The sequence below is a fragment of the Athene noctua genome, chromosome 1 (assembly GCF_965140245.1).
Source record: "Athene noctua chromosome 1, bAthNoc1.hap1.1, whole genome shotgun sequence".
NCBI lineage: Eukaryota > Metazoa > Chordata > Aves > Strigiformes > Strigidae > Athene > Athene noctua.
This window is the reverse complement of record NC_134037.1, coordinates 171,588,837-171,610,898: the sequence shown is the minus strand read 5'-3', so window position 1 is coordinate 171,610,898 and position 22,062 is coordinate 171,588,837. Positions and strand designations below refer to the sequence as shown.

Sequence of the window (22,062 nt, the reverse complement as noted above, 5' to 3'; positions counted from 1 at the left end):
CCCACATGTGATTTTAGGATTCCATGAAAATTAAAGCAATCAGTAGACCAATTTGCAAAATTGCACCAAACAAAGAAACGGACAATTTATTTTTTTTTTAAATCAGATTTCTCATGTGTGGAATGGAAAATGCCCTTAACAAGTTTAATCATTTACAGGCCAAAAATATATTGGCATAATCTTCATCATTGTAAGGAACTGAAGGAAGTAATGCCTCAATCATTCATTAACACAGAAAACCTCAAGAACTGTGGCGTCTGTGAATAGTTTAAGGAATGTCAGTCACCTAAGAAAGTGGAAGCATATCAAAAGATGCATCCCCCACTCCCTTGCAGCTGCATTATCAAACTCTTTAGATAAGCCTTAAAGGGAGGATCACTGTCTCCATTGTGTAAGCCGGACACTTTGTGGCTCTATTGTGTAAACCAAACACCATGCTTGCCTTGCTAATGACTTCATGACTTCGCCATTGAACTGATAAGAGGTGAGCATTTCTGCCCCACAAGCTGGATGATTGCTCAAGAAAAATGAAGTCAGCAAAAATCTGGGAACTGAGGAAAAAACAAAGGTGGTTGAGAGACATGAAAAACCAGACCTGAAAGAAACACAGATTGAGAAAAACAGCCCGAGAAAGATAAAAGTTAAGGAATGCCTCAAACACTTGAAAGACAAAACTATAGTCACAGGGTGGATGGTGTGGAGGTCAAAGCTGATACGGCTGCCTGAATAACACAGGACGCATCTGGAGGAGGGAGCCGTATGGAGACAGGAGGATTCCGCTCTGGGGCACCTGGGCAAATTTCAAGGGCCATCTGTCCTGTGAATGAACTATGCTTCATTATCCACGAAATGCATATTAAAGTTAACACCCCTCAATATGCTAACGAGGGCTAACATGATCATGCTAATTACATCATCTCATGAAACACCTTACCCCTCCCCGTACATGGGATACGTAGGTATGTGGGTCAACCTAGGGGACGGACCCAAGGAAAGTGTGTATAAAGCGAGGGAGGGGGAAGAGGAGGAGGGAGGCCCAGAGAGAGTGCAGTGAAGTGAAGAAGACAGATGCCTCCTGGAACCCTTGCTGGCAGGATTGATGCAGAAAGCCAGAGCGGTGATCTCTATCTCCCTCCCGTCCTTTTTCTCCTTTTTCCTTCACTGCTATTAAGAAATTCAAGGTATACTGTATTGCTTGCCACAACTCGCTATAGTCAGTTATTGTGTGTTCAATTAGTACATTGTGGGTAGCTAATAAATGTTTGGACTTTGAGACTTGTCTCACTGTTGTCGGCTCCATTGGGGATTTGCGAATCTGAGTCGCTTGTCTCCCTCATCTAAGTGGGATGTGACAAGTGTGCAGAGTGAGCACGACCACCATCTCAATTGGACAAGGGAGACAATGCATGCACAGAAGCCATGCTCCATGTTTTTCCTCATCTCTCATTGAAATGAGTTTGTGGAATACCTGCCTCTCTTTGTCTAGTATGCTAATCAGCTGATAAGATGAACTTAAAAGGTGACAAAAATCTTTTCTGTGTGTGCACCCAACCACCCAAAAATTACTGGACCCGAGACAACACTGGATCCAGGGGTGGTAACCAAATTTCTTTGACTCTCTCTCCTTTCTTTTCTTTACTTTGCTTTCTTTTCTTTCTTATAGATTTGTAAGACACCACATTGTTTATTATCCTTTTCCAAGTTTAAATTGTTTTCTACTGCAAGTAAAACTTTAACTGGTCATTTGGTGTCATTTCACCTTAATTTAACCTGAGGGGATCACAGAAGCATTGTGACTTTCTGAGCTCTCAGTCTTGGGTCGTGACAACCATCTCATTAAAACTGTCGTACAGCTGCAGTCTGACAGGCCATGGTCTGTAACATACTGCCTTTTTTCCTGAGTGTAAGCTTCAAAAGCCCCAAGTAGCATGGAAAAATGCTGCCTACTGAGTACAGATATAGTTTAAAAATAAATGAAAGGTGATACATAAAATTAGAAGCTCCTTTCCACAAGATAGAAAATTTTTATGGCTAAAAGGACACTGACTGTAACAGGTATTTTTTGCACAAGAAATATTCAAGCATTATGACATTTAGTCTATTCTAGAAAAAAAGATGGTTTATTCTGTGGAAAGCAGAAATAAGAGTTTGATAGAAGATAAAGTAACATGCAGAAGATGCTTTATCCAACCTAAAGGAAATTGCTCTGTTACTTACAAAGCAGATTGCTGAAGAACTTTATCTGGTGCCAGAATCTTGTGTGAAATGTTTATTAGCTATTATTTCTATGTTAAAGCTGTCATACAGCTACAAACCAGCTGAAGCGTATAATATTACCCCTCTACTGGAATGCTTCCAAATGGACTTTTGAAAAGAACTGGGCCCATTTTTAGCTTAGCAATCATAAAATAACAAGAAAGAAAGCAAAAGAAGTATAATTTTGCAGCTATATAATTTTGCAACGAAAAGGACTTTGAATGTAAAGGAAAAATGCAGACCATTTGCTCAGTACAACAATTTATATGGTAAAAATCCTTTTATGAGAATTTATTTTAATATGACAAAAACAGTACTAGAACACCAAGGCTACAAAGTTTTATACTACCTAAACTCGAAATCATCCGTCAGCATTATGACAAAGTTTTCAACTAGGTATCTAAATAGTTGTTAATTTTTATGCACAGGATAAAGTTTACTCTGTGGATAGCTTTTGAGCATTGCTTTTTATTTTCTATCATTCAACATGTTGGCCCCATGGATTATTTACTTCCCTCTAAACAGATTCACCAAACTGGAAAAAGAGTACCTTTCTTTTGGGATATTTAAATTATTCTTTACCTGTAATACCTTGAACCTAGAAATGACTAACACTCCTGAGTCCTAATTAATTCCCATTTGAATCACCTACATCTAATGTGTGATTCTCATGCTTCAGGCTAGCTGCTGAAAAAATCCTCAAAGTGCCAAAAATGCACATATATATTTGTATATATATATATATATATACACATATATATGTATCTCAGCTTTGACATTGAAGTTTCCCAGGAGGTGAAAATTCTGCTTTAGGGAACAAATACGACTTCCCAGCCTTGCACAGTATGAAGCAGACAGACTTCCATTCTCCTTGAAGCCACAAAGTAAGCATTTCCTAACTGTTACCTTAGATAGGACATCTGGTAGTTAGGTTTGTATCACACCTAACATCAGACAGCAAAATCAGCCACTGCCTTTCAAACCTGTGACAGTGGCCTTTCTTCCCTCCACCACTCTCCCTCCTACAGCAGCTGAATGATTACAGAGTGTGCACAAATTTCTGTGACATAGCCAAAACTGTCCCTACTCAGGGGAAGAATGAACATGATTTCCTAAGGTAGTGATTAAAGCAAGCAGTGAGCCAGGGGGTGGATGGTAGATAACTCGGCCCTGTCTCATTTCAAAGGATAACTGTAACCTTCTATAACTTTATTTTAAAGCATAAAATAAATGAACTGTTTTCTGAAAAAAAGGGGCGTACGTGCCTTGCCACTCTTTGAACCAATAACTTTTCTGTCAGGTTATAGAGACTACTGTTCTCTCGTTTTCTCACTCAGTGAACATATAATACTTCCAAACATAATGGAAACCATTGTAACAGAAGTTAGGGGAATGACAGAACATAGGAGATGTCAATCTGAACATGTTATCTCTATCCCTTTGAAGGTATGGCTTTTACCACCCAGTATTAATTTGCTCTATGATAGATCCCTTGCAATCTTTTCTACTGAATCTTTCAGTATATATAAAAGAATTGGGGATTTTCTAAACCAAAAGAGAATATTCCTAAATCTTTAAAGCCTGAAAAAAGGGCACAGTTAAAATATAGCATATCTTCAATATATCTTGGTGAACACTTCTGATGGTCACAAATTTCATTGAAAGCTGACTCCTATTCATAGAAAGTGAATTTATTCTCAGATTTAGCAAGAAGGCACTGAAGACTTCCTGTGGCTCTAGGCCAAGGCTTGTTATAAGTATTAATTACTTTTCACAAATCACCTGTGAATTGAGATGGCATTATTACTTACATTTTACAAATCAGATATTAAAACCAAAATGGCCAAAAGGGCAAACTTGTATGGCATCCTCAGGGACAAGACTTAATAGCTTTTTAATGGTGAGAAACCAGCTGTCATTAATCTCAATTGTCTAAGAAGGTAGCAGAATGAAGTGTCTGGAGCTAGGAACCCAGGGCAGTGGTGGAGTCCCCATCCCTGGAGGTGTTTAAGAGTCGGGTCGACATAGCGCTGAGGGATCTGGTGTAGTTGGGAACTGTCAGTGCTAGGTTAATGGTTGGACTAGATGATCTTCAAAGTATTTTCCAGCCTAAATGGTTCTATGATTCTGTGAAAATCAAAGCTGTACTCCAAGCATTTTGCATTAAGAGATTTATCCAATATCAGAAATCCTTTTGTTTAAATAGTTGTTCAAATGTAGGTTTCCTGGCTGCTATTCAGTTAATTTAAGACAGTCTCTTCTGTTCTCATGACTCTGTTGCAAACACACTCTCATACTTTGTACTGCTGAGTTACTATCACAACTACTCTGCAAGGAAGAAAAAGACTGAGTACAGCCTCATCCTCACGGTCATGCTTTTCATATTATGAGGTAAATAATGAACACCATGAAATTGTAGAATTATTACTAAGCATTTGAAAATTATGAAATGTGAATTGTTAAAAAAAGTTTGCTTAAAAAAATTCTCAGGACAAAACATTAAATATGACATGCTGATGTTAGTTACAACCAGCAAGAGTTTTGATATTGTAGTGTAAGAATACCAGTATAAACACGGATTGACATGAATTATTTGTAGATATCCCTAGCCTCTACACATCTCAAAGAAGGAATCAGGTTCACTACATTCTATTTGCGTACTCTCATCTTGTGGTCAACAAATGGAACTTTAATCAAGGGAAAGTATCAAATTCTGGTCTCTACCTTTAAATCTTTGGTTGTAGAAGTGCTAAATTAACTACAGCTATTCAACACATTCTGGAAAATTAAATTTAGACCCAAGAACTTGGTGATAATTCAAAATCATTAATTCCTATTAAGTCAGTTTTCACAGGATCAATTAAATGCATAAAGTTGCAAATATGCTGGCATTTTTGAAGGACCTGACCGCATATTTAGCGGTAATATACCTTTACAATAAAAAACATGAGCCAGATTAAAAACAAGTATCACCAGTAGTTATGGTCTTATTCCCAGAAGAAAGGTTATGTTGAGCAGAAATGTAAGCATTAAATGTATACAGATTTAATCTGCTAATTTATATGGATTTGATGTATTTGGTTCTGCATTGTACCTTGAAAGATTCCTCGTCTCCATGGAGATACACTCAAATGGTAAGGGACTGTGTCATCTGGTTCTACAGTAATCATAGGTGCGCCACCCACCATTGAAAGATTTGAAGATACCTGATGAAGAGAAGTCACAGAGGAAAAATCATCAAAAGCAACTTACTGTTGCAAGAACACTAAAGACACAGTATCCATTCTACTTGTTTTGAACAGCAGAATATAAACTATGCTATTGGTAAGTCCTAACCTTTATGCACATGAAAAGAATACATACCCTCAAAGTACTGCTGAAATATACAGACCATATCAAGTACTAATTTTTAAGTCATTGCTCAGCACAAGTAAAAGTATCTCACTCAGACCATGGAACTACTTACATATGTGTAGAGTTGCACATCAGGCCCTTAATATTTTACATACATTTTCTTTAGAAGTATAACAAAGAGGTCTAACAGTAGTGATCATCTAACTAGACACAGCAAAGCAAAATCTGGTGTCGTTTTTACATCAATTGCTGTAGCTCAAGTGATACTAAACCATACTTTTTGATATATCATATTTTGTAAATGACATGTATATGACGGCATACATAGTATTTGAACAATGAAAAGACCAATACAATTGTCATATACTGAATTTTAGATCTTGGAAACTATAGGAGTATAGGCCAAGGAGGGTATTTTTTAATTGCATCTCATTACTTTGTCACTTGTATAAATTTGCTACAGAAAGACTCTATGATCAGCTGCTCATGGAAGAGGCATTCAACTTTGAGGCACTACCAACCACAGTTGATGATGATCTGCTTAAATCACTGGTGCAGAAGGCCAAGAGGTGTACTGCATGAATGGTTCTGCTCACACCTCCTCTTCTGTTAGCTCTGCCACTGGGTGGAGCAAACTGCTTCTGAGTAGTAATGTTTTTAAACTGACACAGTAATTTCTGCAGTGGACATCTGACTACAGGTGATGATTTTCTAATAAGGCATGGAGTCCTTTTAAAAAATAGGTTCAGGATATCATGTAGTACTGTATCATGTTGTAATTTCTTATTACATTAAATAATAAAATTGCCTCTGTTGTCTGGGTAAATTTTGAGTGAAATCACAAGTCAAGTCAGAAAGGCTTGATTTTTTTTTTTTTTCAGCTCCTTTATTCATTTAATTAATGAACTACAGCTAGCCTGTCAAGCATCCAAGCAGAGGCTTGGATTCTACAAAGATCTCTTTTGCAACAGTAAAAGCACTAGATGTATAGATTATTTTCTTCCTCCCCAAAGTTAGGGTTTTTTTAATTAAGTTTTGTTCATATTTTCTGTATAAAAAACCAATTCTAAGATCATCTTGTCTTCTATTACATCCAATCATTGTCTATGTTTGTCCTCTCTGAAGTATTTATGTGAATATAATCCTTTGTTCAAGTGCTAATATAATCTGGAACTTCTATTCTGAGTAATAGAGAAAAATACAGTAAGGCAACAATCTTCCTCTTCCCTAACAAATCTGCATTTCAAGCTCAATATTAGAAGTCCAACAACCAAAACCAACAGAAAGACAGACTAATTGTCAAGTAAAAAAACAGGCCAAAGAGAATGATGGAAAGCCTTGTTTAATTAGTGCTTAGAAATAAAACTGAGGAAAAAAAAATCTTTAACTATTAACAGCAAAGAGAAAGCATAGAAAAAGAAGGACTGTTGCACACTGAAGATGGGGAAGTTTCATTTCATAAAAGATAAACAATAAATTAGGTGTGATTCTACATTTATGGAGTACTCCAAATTACAATGAAGTTAGTAATGTATACAAAAGTAAAGGCTCAGTACCTAAAAAAAAGGATAGGATAACAGAAATTACAGCAAATTATTAGGGATAGAAATAAGATTAAACAAAATGATAAATTTTTTTAAGGAAAAAGTAACATGGAGGCAGAAGCAAAAGTAGGATAAATATGATTAATTTAAATTGGAATATAATGAAGAAAAGCAGGGTAATACAGTTTCTGTCAAAGACTCTTTCCCTGACTGAACATCCTGACATAATGTACTCCAGCTTCTAACATGCACTGAAGGCTTATGCTGTCATTGCCACTACTTCCCTCACCCTTCTTCTGTTCGAACTGCTATACAATGAAATGTGTTTCCACAATGAGGTAGATCTTGATAAAAATGCATTTTTAAGAAATTAGGCCAAAATAGCAAATGTACTGGAGCTATTTGGCCTATTTTCTAGCTTTAATGAGATACAGTGGAAGTTAAAAGAAACAACTTTAACAAATTATTCATTACATTGTCTTCTGCTGCTAGAATCCAGCATAAATAAAAACTAACGAGCAGACAGAAGTCTCACTCCAGTACTTTCTGGATTGAAAGCAGGAATGGACTTAGGTGATCAGTATAGGTTTTGGGTATCACAGTTCCCATTGCTTTTGGAAGTCAAGAAGATTCTGCAGTTAACTGATCTTGTGGGAGTTATTCTCAGAGGAAGGTACTAATGGCCAGTTATTACTGGCTGGTCCTGTAATGTCACACTGGACAACACACTTAAATGACTGGAAATGCAAGTGGAGTTGCTCAGACAGCCACAGAAAGGCTTCTTACACTATTACAGCTGTGACTTCCATTATCAAAAATGTTTATGTCTTTCATTCAAGTTCGCATTCTAAAACATTTTGGGATCATACTGACTATAAGAATATTAGAGTAGGGTTCTAAAGCATGCCCAAGAAATAGTAATTTCATGATTTTTCCAGCTGTTATAAATCTGTGTTAGAAATTGTACATAACTCGTGCTGCCCTCAGTGTTGTCACCTTTCCTACTGCAATCATTACACTCACGAGTATTCTCCATATGCTGCTCACTATTCCTATCAATATGAATACTCACCATCTTATCATTAACAAATTACTCCCATTCATTTATCTTTATAAGCAACCCTATTTGTCTCTACTAATGTGATGGTCTGAGGAAGCCACAGTTAATGTCTCAACCATCCAATAAAGAACTTTGGTAAAGGAAACTGTTTTTATGGAAATGTCAGGGCTGTGCGTGTAATGGCAGGAAGCCGCAGCAAGAGAAGGGAGTCCCATGAAGATAGGACCACACTTGTCTGGGGCTATCTTGAGTGACTCTGTGAAGAGCCAATAATTTTCAGGATGCACGTGCCAAAAGAAAAGGTCAGACAGCGGTCATACCTGCAGGGAGGGGGAAGTAACTCCCCAACAACCCCCAAGCCCACTGACTCATTTCCAGAAGAATCTGAAGGTACAAACTACATATGCACCAAAGCCGGGAGAATTCGAGAAGCATAGATTGCATGATGCCTAATTAGCCTAATGAGCACAAGTGCCTACCCAAAGGAGGGGCAAGGAATTATAAAAGGACACAAGTCAAAACTCCGGGTGGCTGTCCCCCCTCTGGAACTGGCCCCTGGGCTGGCTGGACCAACAATGGAACCAGGACTGGTGAAAGTTTCCTTTTTGTCTTTCTCAGTCTCTTTTACTATTTCTTTCTCTCCTTTTATCACCCATTCACTCTGCTTTTATACACCCATATCCCTGTATCCCTGCATATAAGACAAGGCATGTTGAAGCATGTTTAAGGCTTGTTGGGGCATGTTATGTGCTACTAGTCAATGTATGTTGTAAGGTTTCTTGGTGTATGTTATGAAGGCTGACAGTTGTTGCAGAGGTTGCAAGGATTACTGACAAAGTTTCATGCCAATATCTGTAGTGATTAAATAAAAATTGAGTTTTGTGACCTGAAGCATCCTTGGTGTTCTTTCACCTTAATCCTGACCTGGCGATCAGCAAACTTGAGTCATCATTCTGAGAAATTGGGATGTAACAATTATTTGTCATTTGCACCTTAGGAGCTCCAATCTCCAAACACTAGTTGCAACAGTATCATTTCCTACCTTCAACATCTTGACAAGGTCTGTGGTTGTAACAGACATCACTCACTAGTTACCTTTTAAGTGTTCCTTTAAGTGTTCCTTTACGCTGAATTTTGTCTTGCTCTGATGACCACATGATTTATCAATTGTGTTACTAATTAAATGATCAACCTCAGATGTCAAATGAATACTAAGTGGGCATGCCCACACTTGCACATGCACACAAGGCAATTTATATTAATATCAGAATTCATACCAAGAATCCTATTTAATAAGATGAATTCACAGATGTTTTAGGTTCCAGTATGAGATAATGTTGTATAATGCCTGTCTGTTTAACTGTAGATATTTTACACATATATAATAACAATACATCCAAGAACACTCAGAAAGTGAAAAAGATGGAGAATGTAAAAGTACACATAGGAAAAAGTCCAGAAATTTCAGATTTTGGTAAGAACAACTTCTTGCAAAGATTTTATAAGTGTAGAGGAAAGCTTGGAGTGAAGCAATGAAAAATATTATATAAAGTGAGCTTTAAGTCCTTCTAAACATGAGAGAGATAGCTATTTCTTAGAACACATTTTTATGAGGATTGTATGTAAGAATAGGACACAATTTTAGTCTCAGATGTAATGTCATATAATCTTACACCCTACAATAATCTGCAAAACCATGTTTCCAAAGGTACCTGAGTGTACCTAACAAAATCTACTACAGGTCATTTTTGTTAGGCAAATAATTTTGAAGGAAGAATATAGGACCTAAATAGGAGTCCTTCTGTCAACAAAAAAAATCTTCAGATTTACAAGCTATCCAAAATGAGTGAAGACATGGGGTTACTTGCATTTAGTGGGAGAGGCAGTCCAACAGCATTTGTCCTAATTTGCAAGGATGGAATGATGAACAGTTACAGACATTAACTGGAATTTGGGGAATGAAGACTTGCATTCAAAGAATTGTTTGTAATTTAGGATTGATCAAAGAACACCTGAAATACAAAATCTTGTCTTAAAGATATCCCAATAGATATGAGCATGCCAAGATAAAAACAGTGAAACTGTAGCATTTATGGATGATTCTACACTAGGAAAAAAAAAAAAAAAAAAGTTGTACCTAACAACAATATTGGTGCATAAAGCGTACATTAACTGAAAATGTTTTGGAGAGAGGTGCTCTCATGACAAGCATGGCCAGGCCAAAGAAAATCTTGTGTTCCATACCCGTCCAGTACCAAAAAAGTTAAGCTCCTCTTAGGATGGAATCATATCAAGGGTGGGATTGCATAGATGCATACCTAGACACAGTATTTATGCAGATAGATATAGGTGGATCTACACATACTCACACAAGCACACACAGAATGTATCAGGCATGAATAACTGCAGTTTTTTAAAATAGTGACCAATTTAAAGCTCCTGCAAGCTATGTAACATTGCTGATTCTCCTTTGAATCTTTGTGAGCATCCTATTGCCAAATAAACACACATAACTATATTAAGACTGTCTTGTAAAAACTTTCCTACGGGTGGTTCTTCCATTCTTGAACATCTTTCTAACACTCTTGAGCATAACCATTAGAAAATACACCAGGTGACCTAATGTGTGAAATATTTTTAACTGTGTAAGTGCGCTAGGAAAAGAAAAACTCCCACTTTGATGTTTGTCCCTATTTCCTATCAGCTCTATTATCTTAAAATATATGAATTTATTTTTCCCATACTTTATGTATGAATTATACCCACTTACAAAGATATATAGACATTTTTGAATACTCTCCTTATAAAATTTCACATCAATCGGAAAATAATGTAACAAATAAATGGCAAATAATTCATATATAATTTTTAAAATGTTAAAGTACTTTAGAAGAATGTATAAGCCCAAGCTCCATCGCACCATGCAATTTAAGTAAGAAAATACAAGAAAAAAATATTTTGATAGACTATTAAAATGCATTGTCTTTTGCTACTTCTTAAGATTTTATAGGAAAATAAAGTTAATTACTTTGTGCAAGGTAAAACTGTGTTGATAACTAATAAAATACATTGGTACTACTTATTGTCAAAATAAATCTAATAAAAAACTAACACAATCATCTGAAATTGAATAGAACTTCCAATAAAATTTCTGTATTAAAGCCTGGATCCACATACCATTATCAGTCTTTCAAATTCATAAAAAATTAGATGCTTTATTTTCATAGTTTTTGTTAGATAGACAATGTATAGACATACTTAATAGACATAATTAAGAAACAGTAAAGCTGTTCAAGTTGACGTAATATTTATCATGCAGTCACTACAATTAATTCAGTGATGAAATGCTGGCTTTCATTAACCACACATTCCCCTAAACCCACACAATGTATGTTACGTAGTTTCACCATCACTCAGAACATAAGAAACGTAGATATCACAATGAAACTAAAATGTGAATTATTAAAGTTATCACTGTGACCCTGCAGAAAATATGCTCAAATAAATCCATCTGAAAGGATTTAATTTTTAAACGATAGTACTCTCCATTACTGTCTTATACCTTGTCATTATTTACACGCAGTCAGAAAGTATAAATGGAGCAGATTTCTAAAATGTAACAATTTTAAACTAATTTATCAGTCACAGGTTTGAAAACTCATTCTGCAGAACTGTAATATGGCTATTTAAAATGAATAGGAATGGAAAGCCAATTTTCAAAATTACAGTAAAAAAAAAATTTTTTTCCAGAGTTGAATAACCGAATAAGCATAACTTCGAAAATATCTGCTGACACTTCAAGCCAAAGTGGTGAACAGATGTACAGTACTTAATCAAATATACTTAAATTCCACTATCTCTTCACAGAATGAAGTTAGATGTAATATGTTCAAGGTTTCCAATTGAAAATTGTTTCTTAGATCTGTTTAATAATATTGACAGGCTCTACTTATTAAAAAGTTAATGCTCTTTGACAGTAGGTCAGAACTGGGTCTGTGAGTCATTGATCAACCTGTAACCAGAAATCTTTCAATACTGTCAGGAATGACAGATTCTTCAAAAGAAGGCCCTGTTACTTTCTCTCATCCTCCTTTCACTACATACCTTGCAAATTCCTGAGTTATTAGGAATTAATTTAAGTCTTGCAATTACTTTAATTTTGTCATCAGCATGTTACAACACTGAAATAAAACATCTTTGCATTGCACTGAGCATATTCCTTAAAGAATTCCTGCCTGTTCAGCTGCAATACCGAGTTCTACATAATGAAGAGTGCTACATAATCCAGATTTGTAACCCAGCCAGACCACCTATCAAGACCACCTATCAAGAAACAAATCAGACCTAAGACCTTACTACACCCTTACTCGATCAAAAAATTTCATAACTGGTCATCCCCCAAAAAACCTGCCAACAGCTAGTTATTCTTACATCCTGTAGACCTCTGTACCATTCATTATTGCTATGAAGAATGCTTTTGCTGTAGGGATGCCTGTTACAGAAGTTCTGGTAGGCAATGTGGAAGGTAAAAGGATTGAAATTGGAAGTACAGATAAAATTAGAAGGATTATGGAATACACAGATTTACTTGTGGTTAAAGAATACAAACTTGATGAGGGTATAGGACCTTAGGCAATTGGGTTGCACAGAATTTATTCTGAGGAAATCTCACACACATTACCAAACAAGACTTAGCCTGAACAGGGAAGTCCCTCATTAAAGGTTTACAGTATACAATTTTATTATTTTAAGACACTTGTTACAAATAGCCAACCTTCATGTCATTCTTTCATTGACATTGTAAAGATTGAAAATGGATATATAGAGGATAGAGAGAGAAAGGCATTGACAAACATGGATTTCATATTTTTTATTATGTATTTATTCTACATTACTTTTGGAAATTACTAACAGTTTGCATAAACTAATAGCTGAAAGGTAACTTAACTGAGCCTTCAGATTCCTCTGGAGAGTTTACTTTTATGACATCTATTTTGAACAGCACTGAGAAAAATAGTTACAGTTTTATATTTTTACTGCAAAACCAAGCCTTGTAAGAATTAGGCACCTTTACAGCTAAAGCTACTATCAAAGGTGTCATTAGAAGCAACCATCAACACACCAAACAATTATTTATATCCAGCAGACAGAGTTTTTGTCATGAGACCAACAGATTGGATTTTTATAGAAATACTTTACACTTCCTACTCTTGTAGGGTGATTTGAATCAAATTTTACAGCCACACAAATCCACTTACATTGCAGTCACTAACCTTCTATTAATTCAGCATCAGAGAAGGATGTGCTCTCTGGCTGATGTTATATGTGCACAAATTCTGTTGTGATGTTTTTTCAGACCCAGGAGCAAGTTAATCATAAGAAAGACTATTTGTTGTAATATCCCCTAGAACTAGCCATGAAGAGAACAGTGGCAATATTTCCCTAAGGTTTACACATCAATCAGTAGAAAATAGTTCATAAAAAGTTCACATTTTTCAAGAGAATTTATGGAAATTTTCTTTTTAATCATGGAAAGCTTTGTGGGCACTGAAAGTGTTTTGCTTAGCATTTTTAAAGGTAGACTGATGGAGTCATGCACATGACCTCCACTGAATTTCAAAGGCATTTCTTCCCTCCCCAGCTCTCTGATATGTACTAATGGTTGCACAGACAACAAACCACACATACAAAAATTATCGCTGCTCCAGACATGAACACTCTAGATATGTTTGAAATGGGAAAAGAATTAGTCAAAGGGAAGAGGGCTTTCTTAACAGAGGAAAGGGAAGAATTATTTCCCTCTTCCTCCTCCCAGACTTAACTTTATTTTAAAATAGTTACTTTTGCAGTAGTACCCTTATTTTGGTCGAGGCTATTAGATAAATACAGTGAATACTGAGAAACAGAGTAGCATATATAAAATGTAATTATTTTTTTATGAAGTGAGTTTTTATTGTTTATAGTTTAATATATTCAGTTATTAAAATGGAATAGTGAAGCTAAATTTACACCTCAAAGGCAAAATTACCCAAGTATTAATTCAGCTAAATTACTTATTGCTATGTATTCATTGTGCAGTAGATTGTTTATGGACATGCCTATAAATTATTATGCTCATCAGCTACTGGCACACCTTGTACCATTATTGATATAGGCTGAGCTTTATTACTTCAGGAAGTGATATACTTATGTTTTTTAAAAACATCCCAGTTTTTCTATGAGAAGTTACCTTGTACAGTGGATACACTCCATTAATGGAAGATATACAGGGCAAATTAACCAACCAGTTCAATAATGAAGATATTCACTAACCAACAAAATTACGGAAGATCCCATCAAAAAGATTTCTAAAACTATTCCATTTTGGATTACCTTTGTTCTTTCTCTACCAAAAGTGACAAGATCTACTCTGTGTAATCACCAACATAGCTAAAGAACAATATGGTAAAATTTTCAAGATGCTGGATTAAAAAGAAGGAAGCGTTATTGGGCTGTTAGCAACTGCCCCCAAGGGAAACAATGTCAAAGACAAAATCACAGCCTGTTGTGCTCTGCTTCACAACAGACTATCCAGAAATTACAGTAATCAGGCAGCATAGAATGAACAACAACAATAGAATTAGTAACACTTCTTTTTTCCTGTTGCCCTTTGTGCTATACACTTCTGAGTAAATAAAGTTTATTTTGCATTTCTAACAAGATTGTTGGTCACAGTTCCCTCTTAAATGAGGTTTTCCCCTTTCTCCTAATAAATGCAGATAATGGTGATCGTGTTCTGGATTTACTGATTATATCCTAATTTACAGACTAACTCTTTTGGAATTAAAAGCAAGCAAATGATCTTCACTTGCTATAATAGCACAAAATACTACATGACATCTGCTGGAGAGTGCTGGAAGTGATTAATATTGTTTGCTGTGCTGAGGACACCATTTTCAGACACTGGTAGGTTTTGTAATTATGCCTTTTCCAACAATTCCAGCCCACCTTGCTTCCACAACTGCAACAATTTCTGGGTAAAATTCTAGCATAGAAAAAATACATTATTCACACTGATTAATTTATTACATGCATAGAAGTATAAATTAAGTGGCCTTAGTACTTCTGTCCCAAAAGTCCCAACACAAAAAGAGCACACACAGCTGGACTGTCAAGTCGTATTTTACAGAGTGTGATGGTTTAGGCCCTGCCAGGACCGGAGACCACATTGCCATTGTCCCTCCCCCACCCTTGGACACAAGCAGGGCACAAACCCCGGGTTAAAATAAGAAGAAATTTAATACAACAGTGTAATAAGCAATCTGAACAACAACAGTAGCAATGATAACAACAATAAGCAGCAATAACAGTAAGCAAGACAAAAGATATACAGAGAAATACCGCAATGGTTACAGACAGCTCGCTTGTGTGCTCCCCATCACCAAAGCCAAAAGGAAAAAGTTCCCGCACTCCTGCACCCAGACCTGACCTCAGCATGGTATGAATAACCCTCCTGGAGATCCCTTCCCCCTCTCTCTCTCAACCCTATCCTAGCTGAACCAGGACACAGGGGGAAAAAAAAGAAAAAAAAAAAGTCAAAACAAACCACCACAAAACCAACTAAATGAAAGAAAAAACCCACCCAAAACCCAGATTTCAGTACCCAGAGAACACCCTCAAGGAGAAGAAAGTTCAATCAGAACCAGCTCACCCTGGAATAGTTACAGCTGTCATAACTCCATTTAATGCAATACTTCTGAAAAAGACATACAATGAATAATTTTAAAGTATTCATTTTGAAGTTTCAGTGTCTTTCATTGGCACAAAAAATATTGAGTTCACACAAAATGGGAAAGCTGAGGAAATAGTTCTGTTGTCAACTTTCAAAAACGTTTTCTTTCACAGATAGAAGTACAAATGTATTAGAAATGTAAATGAATCCACACCTAAAAAACTAAGATTGTTGAAAAGAGATACATCAAAGCTTCTGATGCCCAAAAAGTACATTTCCTACTTTGTTTGGGGGGGTTAATAATGAGTCAAAAAATATGAACATGAAGCTATATGATATACAAAGGTGATTAAATGTAAAGCCTCCTGTACTAGTGCAAAAAGGGAGACGAACAAGATTTCCATGAATTATCATTAACCAATAGAAGAATGCTGCTGGTATATACATAATCTCTTTTTATAAAATAAGGTGCAGCCACTCTCTACTAATACCTGTCATTATGAGTAAAACAGCATTCGGTGCTACTGGCACCAAGGCAGAGAACAAAAGATCACTTGTTTCACAAGTCCACACTAGTTTACTAGTCAGATTTTACCTTCTAGATTCTACATTCTCCCCTTTTCCCTCCTTCCCCCCAAAAGAAAAACTGCAAAAATATCCCCAAGACCCAAACCCAAATATAGATTTACATATGCTGGTAATTTTTAGAGCATGCTCTCCTGCATTGTTTTCACAGATTGAGCCTCCTAGCAAATAGTATACAGTCACAGTATCTAGACGCTATCTACTATAGATTTAAATGCCATAATAATGGCACAAAGATAGCTTTTGTTGATCAAGGTCCAAGATGTTCCTGCTCGTGAACCTTCTCTGCCACTAAGAAGAAAAGCACAAGTCATCTTTTTTGCCCTAACATACATTCCACCTCTGCTGGCATACGACATGCGGTCCTATATATGGACAGAAAGATGAGGAATACTACCGAAATACATTTATCACTTTCAAATTAAACATGCAGACAAGGTAAATGGTAGGAACATTGTGCTGTTACAGTAATACAACAGTGCTTTTAAATAAGAAAATGTGTTTGTGTAAATGAAGTTACAAACTTAACTAAAACAATGAGAAATAGTGATTATATTTAATAGTACAAAGATCTTCATGAGCAGGGAAACTAACAAAGCTGTATTTCCTAAGAATTTGTGATTTCAGTGGAGGGACATAAGATATAAGTACCTCAGCACCTCCTACTCCATCTCCCCAGCAACCCATTGCCCTTCAACAACTGCAGTTTGTTATTCTCTCCGAATTTTCTTTCCCATGAGCAAACACACAAAGTATTCCCAACTTCCTCCAACATCCCTGAAACAACAGCTGGGCAAAAGACACTAACTGATATAATTTGTTCCAGGAAATGCAAGCACTCACTGGTCAGGCCATAAGGACATTAGAAACAGATATATAGTGAGCTCATGCTGCAATCTTTCCCTCAGTAGGATAACAATTTTTGTTGCCACATTCCAATGCTTTATGAAGATTTTAGGAACCATGTAATTCTCAAACCCCTTCTCTGATTTCAAAATTGATGGAGTTGGCCACTGGTCTCAATACAGTGGAGGAGGTAGGGAGGAAAGACTAGCAAATGAACAGAGTGTAATTGTAGAAATGTTGTCCCCCTTAGGAACCAGACTAAAAAACTAAGAAATCTTCTTCCATGGAACATACAGTAATATCACATGCTATCTCACAGATTTCCTAACTATAAATATATTCATATACTATATAGTTAGATATAACTTCTTATGGATACATGAATTTTAATAGTAGATCTGCAATTACAATAATATTTGCTATTATAATACATAATTTGTAGGCCCTTGGATAGGAAAATAGTTGTCACATTACTGAAAAAGTTTACCTTGTACGTTAACTTGTTCTTGGTATAATTGGGCACCCATAGAATTTTTCGAGTGACCCTTCTCACTTGGCAATCTATTACAATACAATCCTGTGGCAGAGGTTCCATCCCTATTCCCTTAAGTTTAAAGATGTTTTCAATGCCAGCTGTATCATTTCGCAGAATAAGCCTTCCCTATGACAAAGAAAGAAGAAAAAAATTCCAGCACTGTAAAAGTCCTCTTTGGCTGCCAAAACAACTCCTTTAGTTTATTAATCTTGAACCCAAGCAACAAAGCATGTTTACAAGAAAGTGTTCCTATTGGCTTTTCTAGTTCTTGAGTAAACTGTGCTTTTAAACAGAGAAGAAAACTAAAGAATCAAAAGTTTTTAATTTTTCTAAACTCTGGAATTAAATAATATAAAGACTTCATATTTCTAGATTTTATCTTTCTTGGCTTCTTCCTGAAAACAAATATCCAAGAAAATACATTCTCATGCATCCTTATTCCTCATATAAAATATAACTTTGCTCAATCATTTGTATCTGTCCTTCAACTAAAATGTTCTTCATAATTATTTGTCATCAAAGGATTCAGGGCTTTTGGCTTTTAATAGTTTTATAATACTGGATTCCTAAATTACATATATTTAGTTGATAATGTATGCAGAAGGACTACTAATGTTTCACAGAACAATTTTTTTTGTCTTTGGCAATTCACACAGTTGGATAGCAAACGGCAGTCAAAATCTCTCAGCTAGCATACAGGCAAAAATATGTATACTGCTTCTTGCTAAAGGTGTCATCGCTTTTGCTCTGTTCTTAATTGTAGCATTCAGAATAGTGATGGCAAAACGAGCTTCTAAGTAGTGGTTTGACTTGTAACAGGAATTATTTTATGAAACAAAGTACCTATCACAGATTAATTTGTGATGCACACTTGAAATGAAAAATAATCAACATTACTACTTTATTACTTAGGTAATTAAATACAATTTAATATATGTATTTAAATTCAGACTAACAAAATGTACATTTTTATGACCAAAGTTCAGAATCTCTGCAGAGTAACTGTTTCATTAAAATAGAGGGTTTGATAGAAGAGCAAATACAGGAAGAGATAATAAAGGGTGGCAAGGAAATCTATCATACCTAATCTTAAGATCTGCAAAGTTAGTTCCTTTGTTTTTTTACTTCAGCTAGGAGGCAATCTTTCAATTTCTGACTCTCAGGCAGATGCTTAATAATAGTAATTGCTTAAGCACTTTCATAATTTGGACACTAATGCAAATTTTATTGACAGAAGCATCCTTTTCAAATATTGAAACTAATTTCCCTCTTACCATTGATATGCACTCAGCAATAGGCTTGAACGTGAGAGGATAAAGAGCTGTTTCACCTAGACGCACATTTATTAGAGGAGGGCCATAAAACCCCTGACCTTCCAAAACTGCTTCAAGTTTCCAGTCCTGGCTGGACATGTTACTCTGAAATCAAAGTAAAGATGTAAATTAGATTATGCATTTGGAGCTCTTAACATGCATTTTAGCTTTTACTTGCAGTTATCATCAAGTCAGAACACAGTATTAATTTTCCCAAAGAACTGGCTCAGAGCACCTTTGGGAAGAATAAAACAGTGTATTTTTAAAATTAATTAAGCTAATAATAAATCCCTTATTCCTGTCGTCCAGAGGTACTGGTACCAGTACTATCTAGCAATACTGTCAGCTGGAATACTCATTCAAATAATATGTACATGATATAGCTAATGGCCAAGATGGTATTTACAAGTATCATTACAAATATTTACAAGTATCTTTATGGTGGTTTTTAATGCTTGACAAAATTCTGTCCCTTTTCCATCTGCAGAAAACCTTAGTGCATCTCTTTGAAGTGCTGATGTGGTGTACTAGCATATATTGTCTCATTTGGCCACTGATGATATTAAAGGATCGGTATTGCTTACAAATTAAGGACTCCATTTCGAAATGAGTATTTACTGTACTGTGTTCTCAGAAACTGGCCTTTCAAGAGACTAATCAATTTGAAAGAATGCTTATCCTGAGTACTATGAAAGCCTATTTAAGAAACATGTTTCTCTTGCCTCCAGATGTATCACAAACTTCTTGATTATGGTAGAAAGTGAGATATTTCATCATACATGCTTGGGGGCTGCATAAAAACCGTAAAATTAAATAAAGCTATTCATCTTTCTCCTATTTGAAGTAACCAGATGACTAAACATCCAATCTGCAAAATGGTTAACATCCATGCCTTGTCAAAACAGAGAAGACTGATCTGCTCTATGAAAAGAGGAAGCAATCCTTTGACCTGTAATGGTCTTCATCTATGGAAAATTGTATATAAACATCAGAGATAAACAATGGATTTGGGAAAGTAGAGATGGTATTTGAATCCTTGTTTCCTTCTTTGAAAGTCTCTCAAGCTCAGCTATCTCAACCTTAGAAAATAACAACCACCATCTGTGGTCATCCGAGCTAACCCCATGGCATGGCCCAATACCTGCAGTATCATATATCTAAGGTTTGATTAATATGTATGGTTAATGATTAATGCTTAATTCTTAGTTGTTAAGAGGTAAATTTCCTAGCAGTTGTGCACAAATGCCTGTTTGGAATATTTTTCAAAACAATGTCTCAGTTTTTCAAAATACATCCATCACTCTGTTCTCCAACAATTATATCATCTCTGGTATAAAACATGAAAGAAAAAACATAGCTGGTAACCATGCTGAGGATAAAGTGAAAGAGAAAAAAAGGTGACAAAAGATTATTTTTATTCTCATATTTTTTTTCTCTACAATATCGGGAACAACTTTATCTTTTTGAAAACCAGCTTGACCAGTTTTAAAACTGGCAGGTCACCCTTTGCTAATCTACTGTTTTAAAAGGTGGGATAGAGGAAAAAAATCACCACAATTGTTCTTTGCTAAGGAAAAGAGGAGGAGAGTGAAAATTTGGGAGCTCAAGTTGTTTTATTTTCAATGATTTCTAGTGCCATTGGTATCAGATGCTTCCTTTATCTATACCAGTGATGATTACACCAATACATCGCATCAGGATTTCTTAATCTTCAACACAAAACCTTGTCAGCTGGAGAAATGTGGTTGACAAACATGGTCACTTTGAATTTCTTCTTTGACAAATCCTTCTAATAGAGCATGAATTTGTCTAAAAATATCTTCTAAAGAAAGATATTAAAGACAACCACAAACATTAAAAAATTAAAATATTTCTTAAATTATTCCCTTGTACTTGTGCATTAACCGTTTTAATTATTTAATTATCTAATTCTTACAGAATCTCTGCTTAATGTGAAATCTTATCCCAAGCCTGTTAAGTCAATCAGAAACAATTAATGCTATGGGAGTTATAATCTTGTCACAGGGTGGTAGGTGGTTAACTTCAAGGCATAATAACGCTGCACGTATAGGACATATATCTGGAGAGGCTGAAAGTGATTGATGGAACAATTACATTCATCTCATGCTTATGAGAATTACAGAAACTTCAAATGTTCAGCCTTAACTCCCATATCAAAAAACAATCACAGATTTCACATTCAGCTGGGTTCTTATATTGGTCATGTCACTAACTCACTGTGTGGCTTTAAGTAAATCACTTGACCATTTTATTTGCTCCATTTATAAAGTGTTCCACATATCACACAGATGTTATGAAAGTTAGTTTGTTAGTGTCTGTAAAAAGTGCTTTTAACACTAAACATTAGGCTCAAGAAACTATATTTAGCAGATTGAACAACCTCATACCTCAGTTTCACTCTCCAAAGAACATCTGTTTTCCTCCATAGAGTTTTTCAAAGTTTAGTAATTTGCATAACAAATATAACAGTGATAACTAACTACATAGAAGTATGGGAAAATTTCTGATAGATGCACAGTCTCCAGCTAGAATGAATGTATATAAACATAAAAAGTATCTAACTCCTTACCAGAGTGACACACAGTTCTTATACTGAACATGAAAGAAACCTTGTTAAAAACATAACATGCAATCGCAAAATTAAGTTTAAGATGTATAAGGACAGGAATAACTTCATATTTTTATATTTGTTTGTTCAGTGTTTGATTTTGCAAACTTAGAGTATAACATTTAGAACAGACTTTGCGATCATGCATTCTATAGGAAAAGACAGACTGACATATTCCTTCTCTCAGACACATGCAAACACACAGAGTACATATTCCATTTCAGGTACT

The 22,062-nt window shown here is 35.6% G+C and overlaps 1 protein-coding gene across 1 annotated transcript in view; it reads right to left on the bottom strand.

Annotated features, from left to right (window-relative positions):
* The window catches only part of CFAP47 (cilia and flagella associated protein 47), a 341,722-nt gene that overhangs the window by 148,397 nt on the left and 171,263 nt on the right, over positions 1-22,062 (bottom strand). The window contains exons 47-49 of the mRNA XM_074929626.1: positions 19,166-19,309; positions 17,844-18,017; positions 5,351-5,462 (exon numbers count right to left, since the gene is read on the bottom strand). Coding sequence (XP_074785727.1) covers positions 5,351-5,462; positions 17,844-18,017; positions 19,166-19,309 — 430 coding nt within the window. The remainder of the gene's footprint in view (positions 1-5,350; positions 5,463-17,843; positions 18,018-19,165; positions 19,310-22,062) is intronic.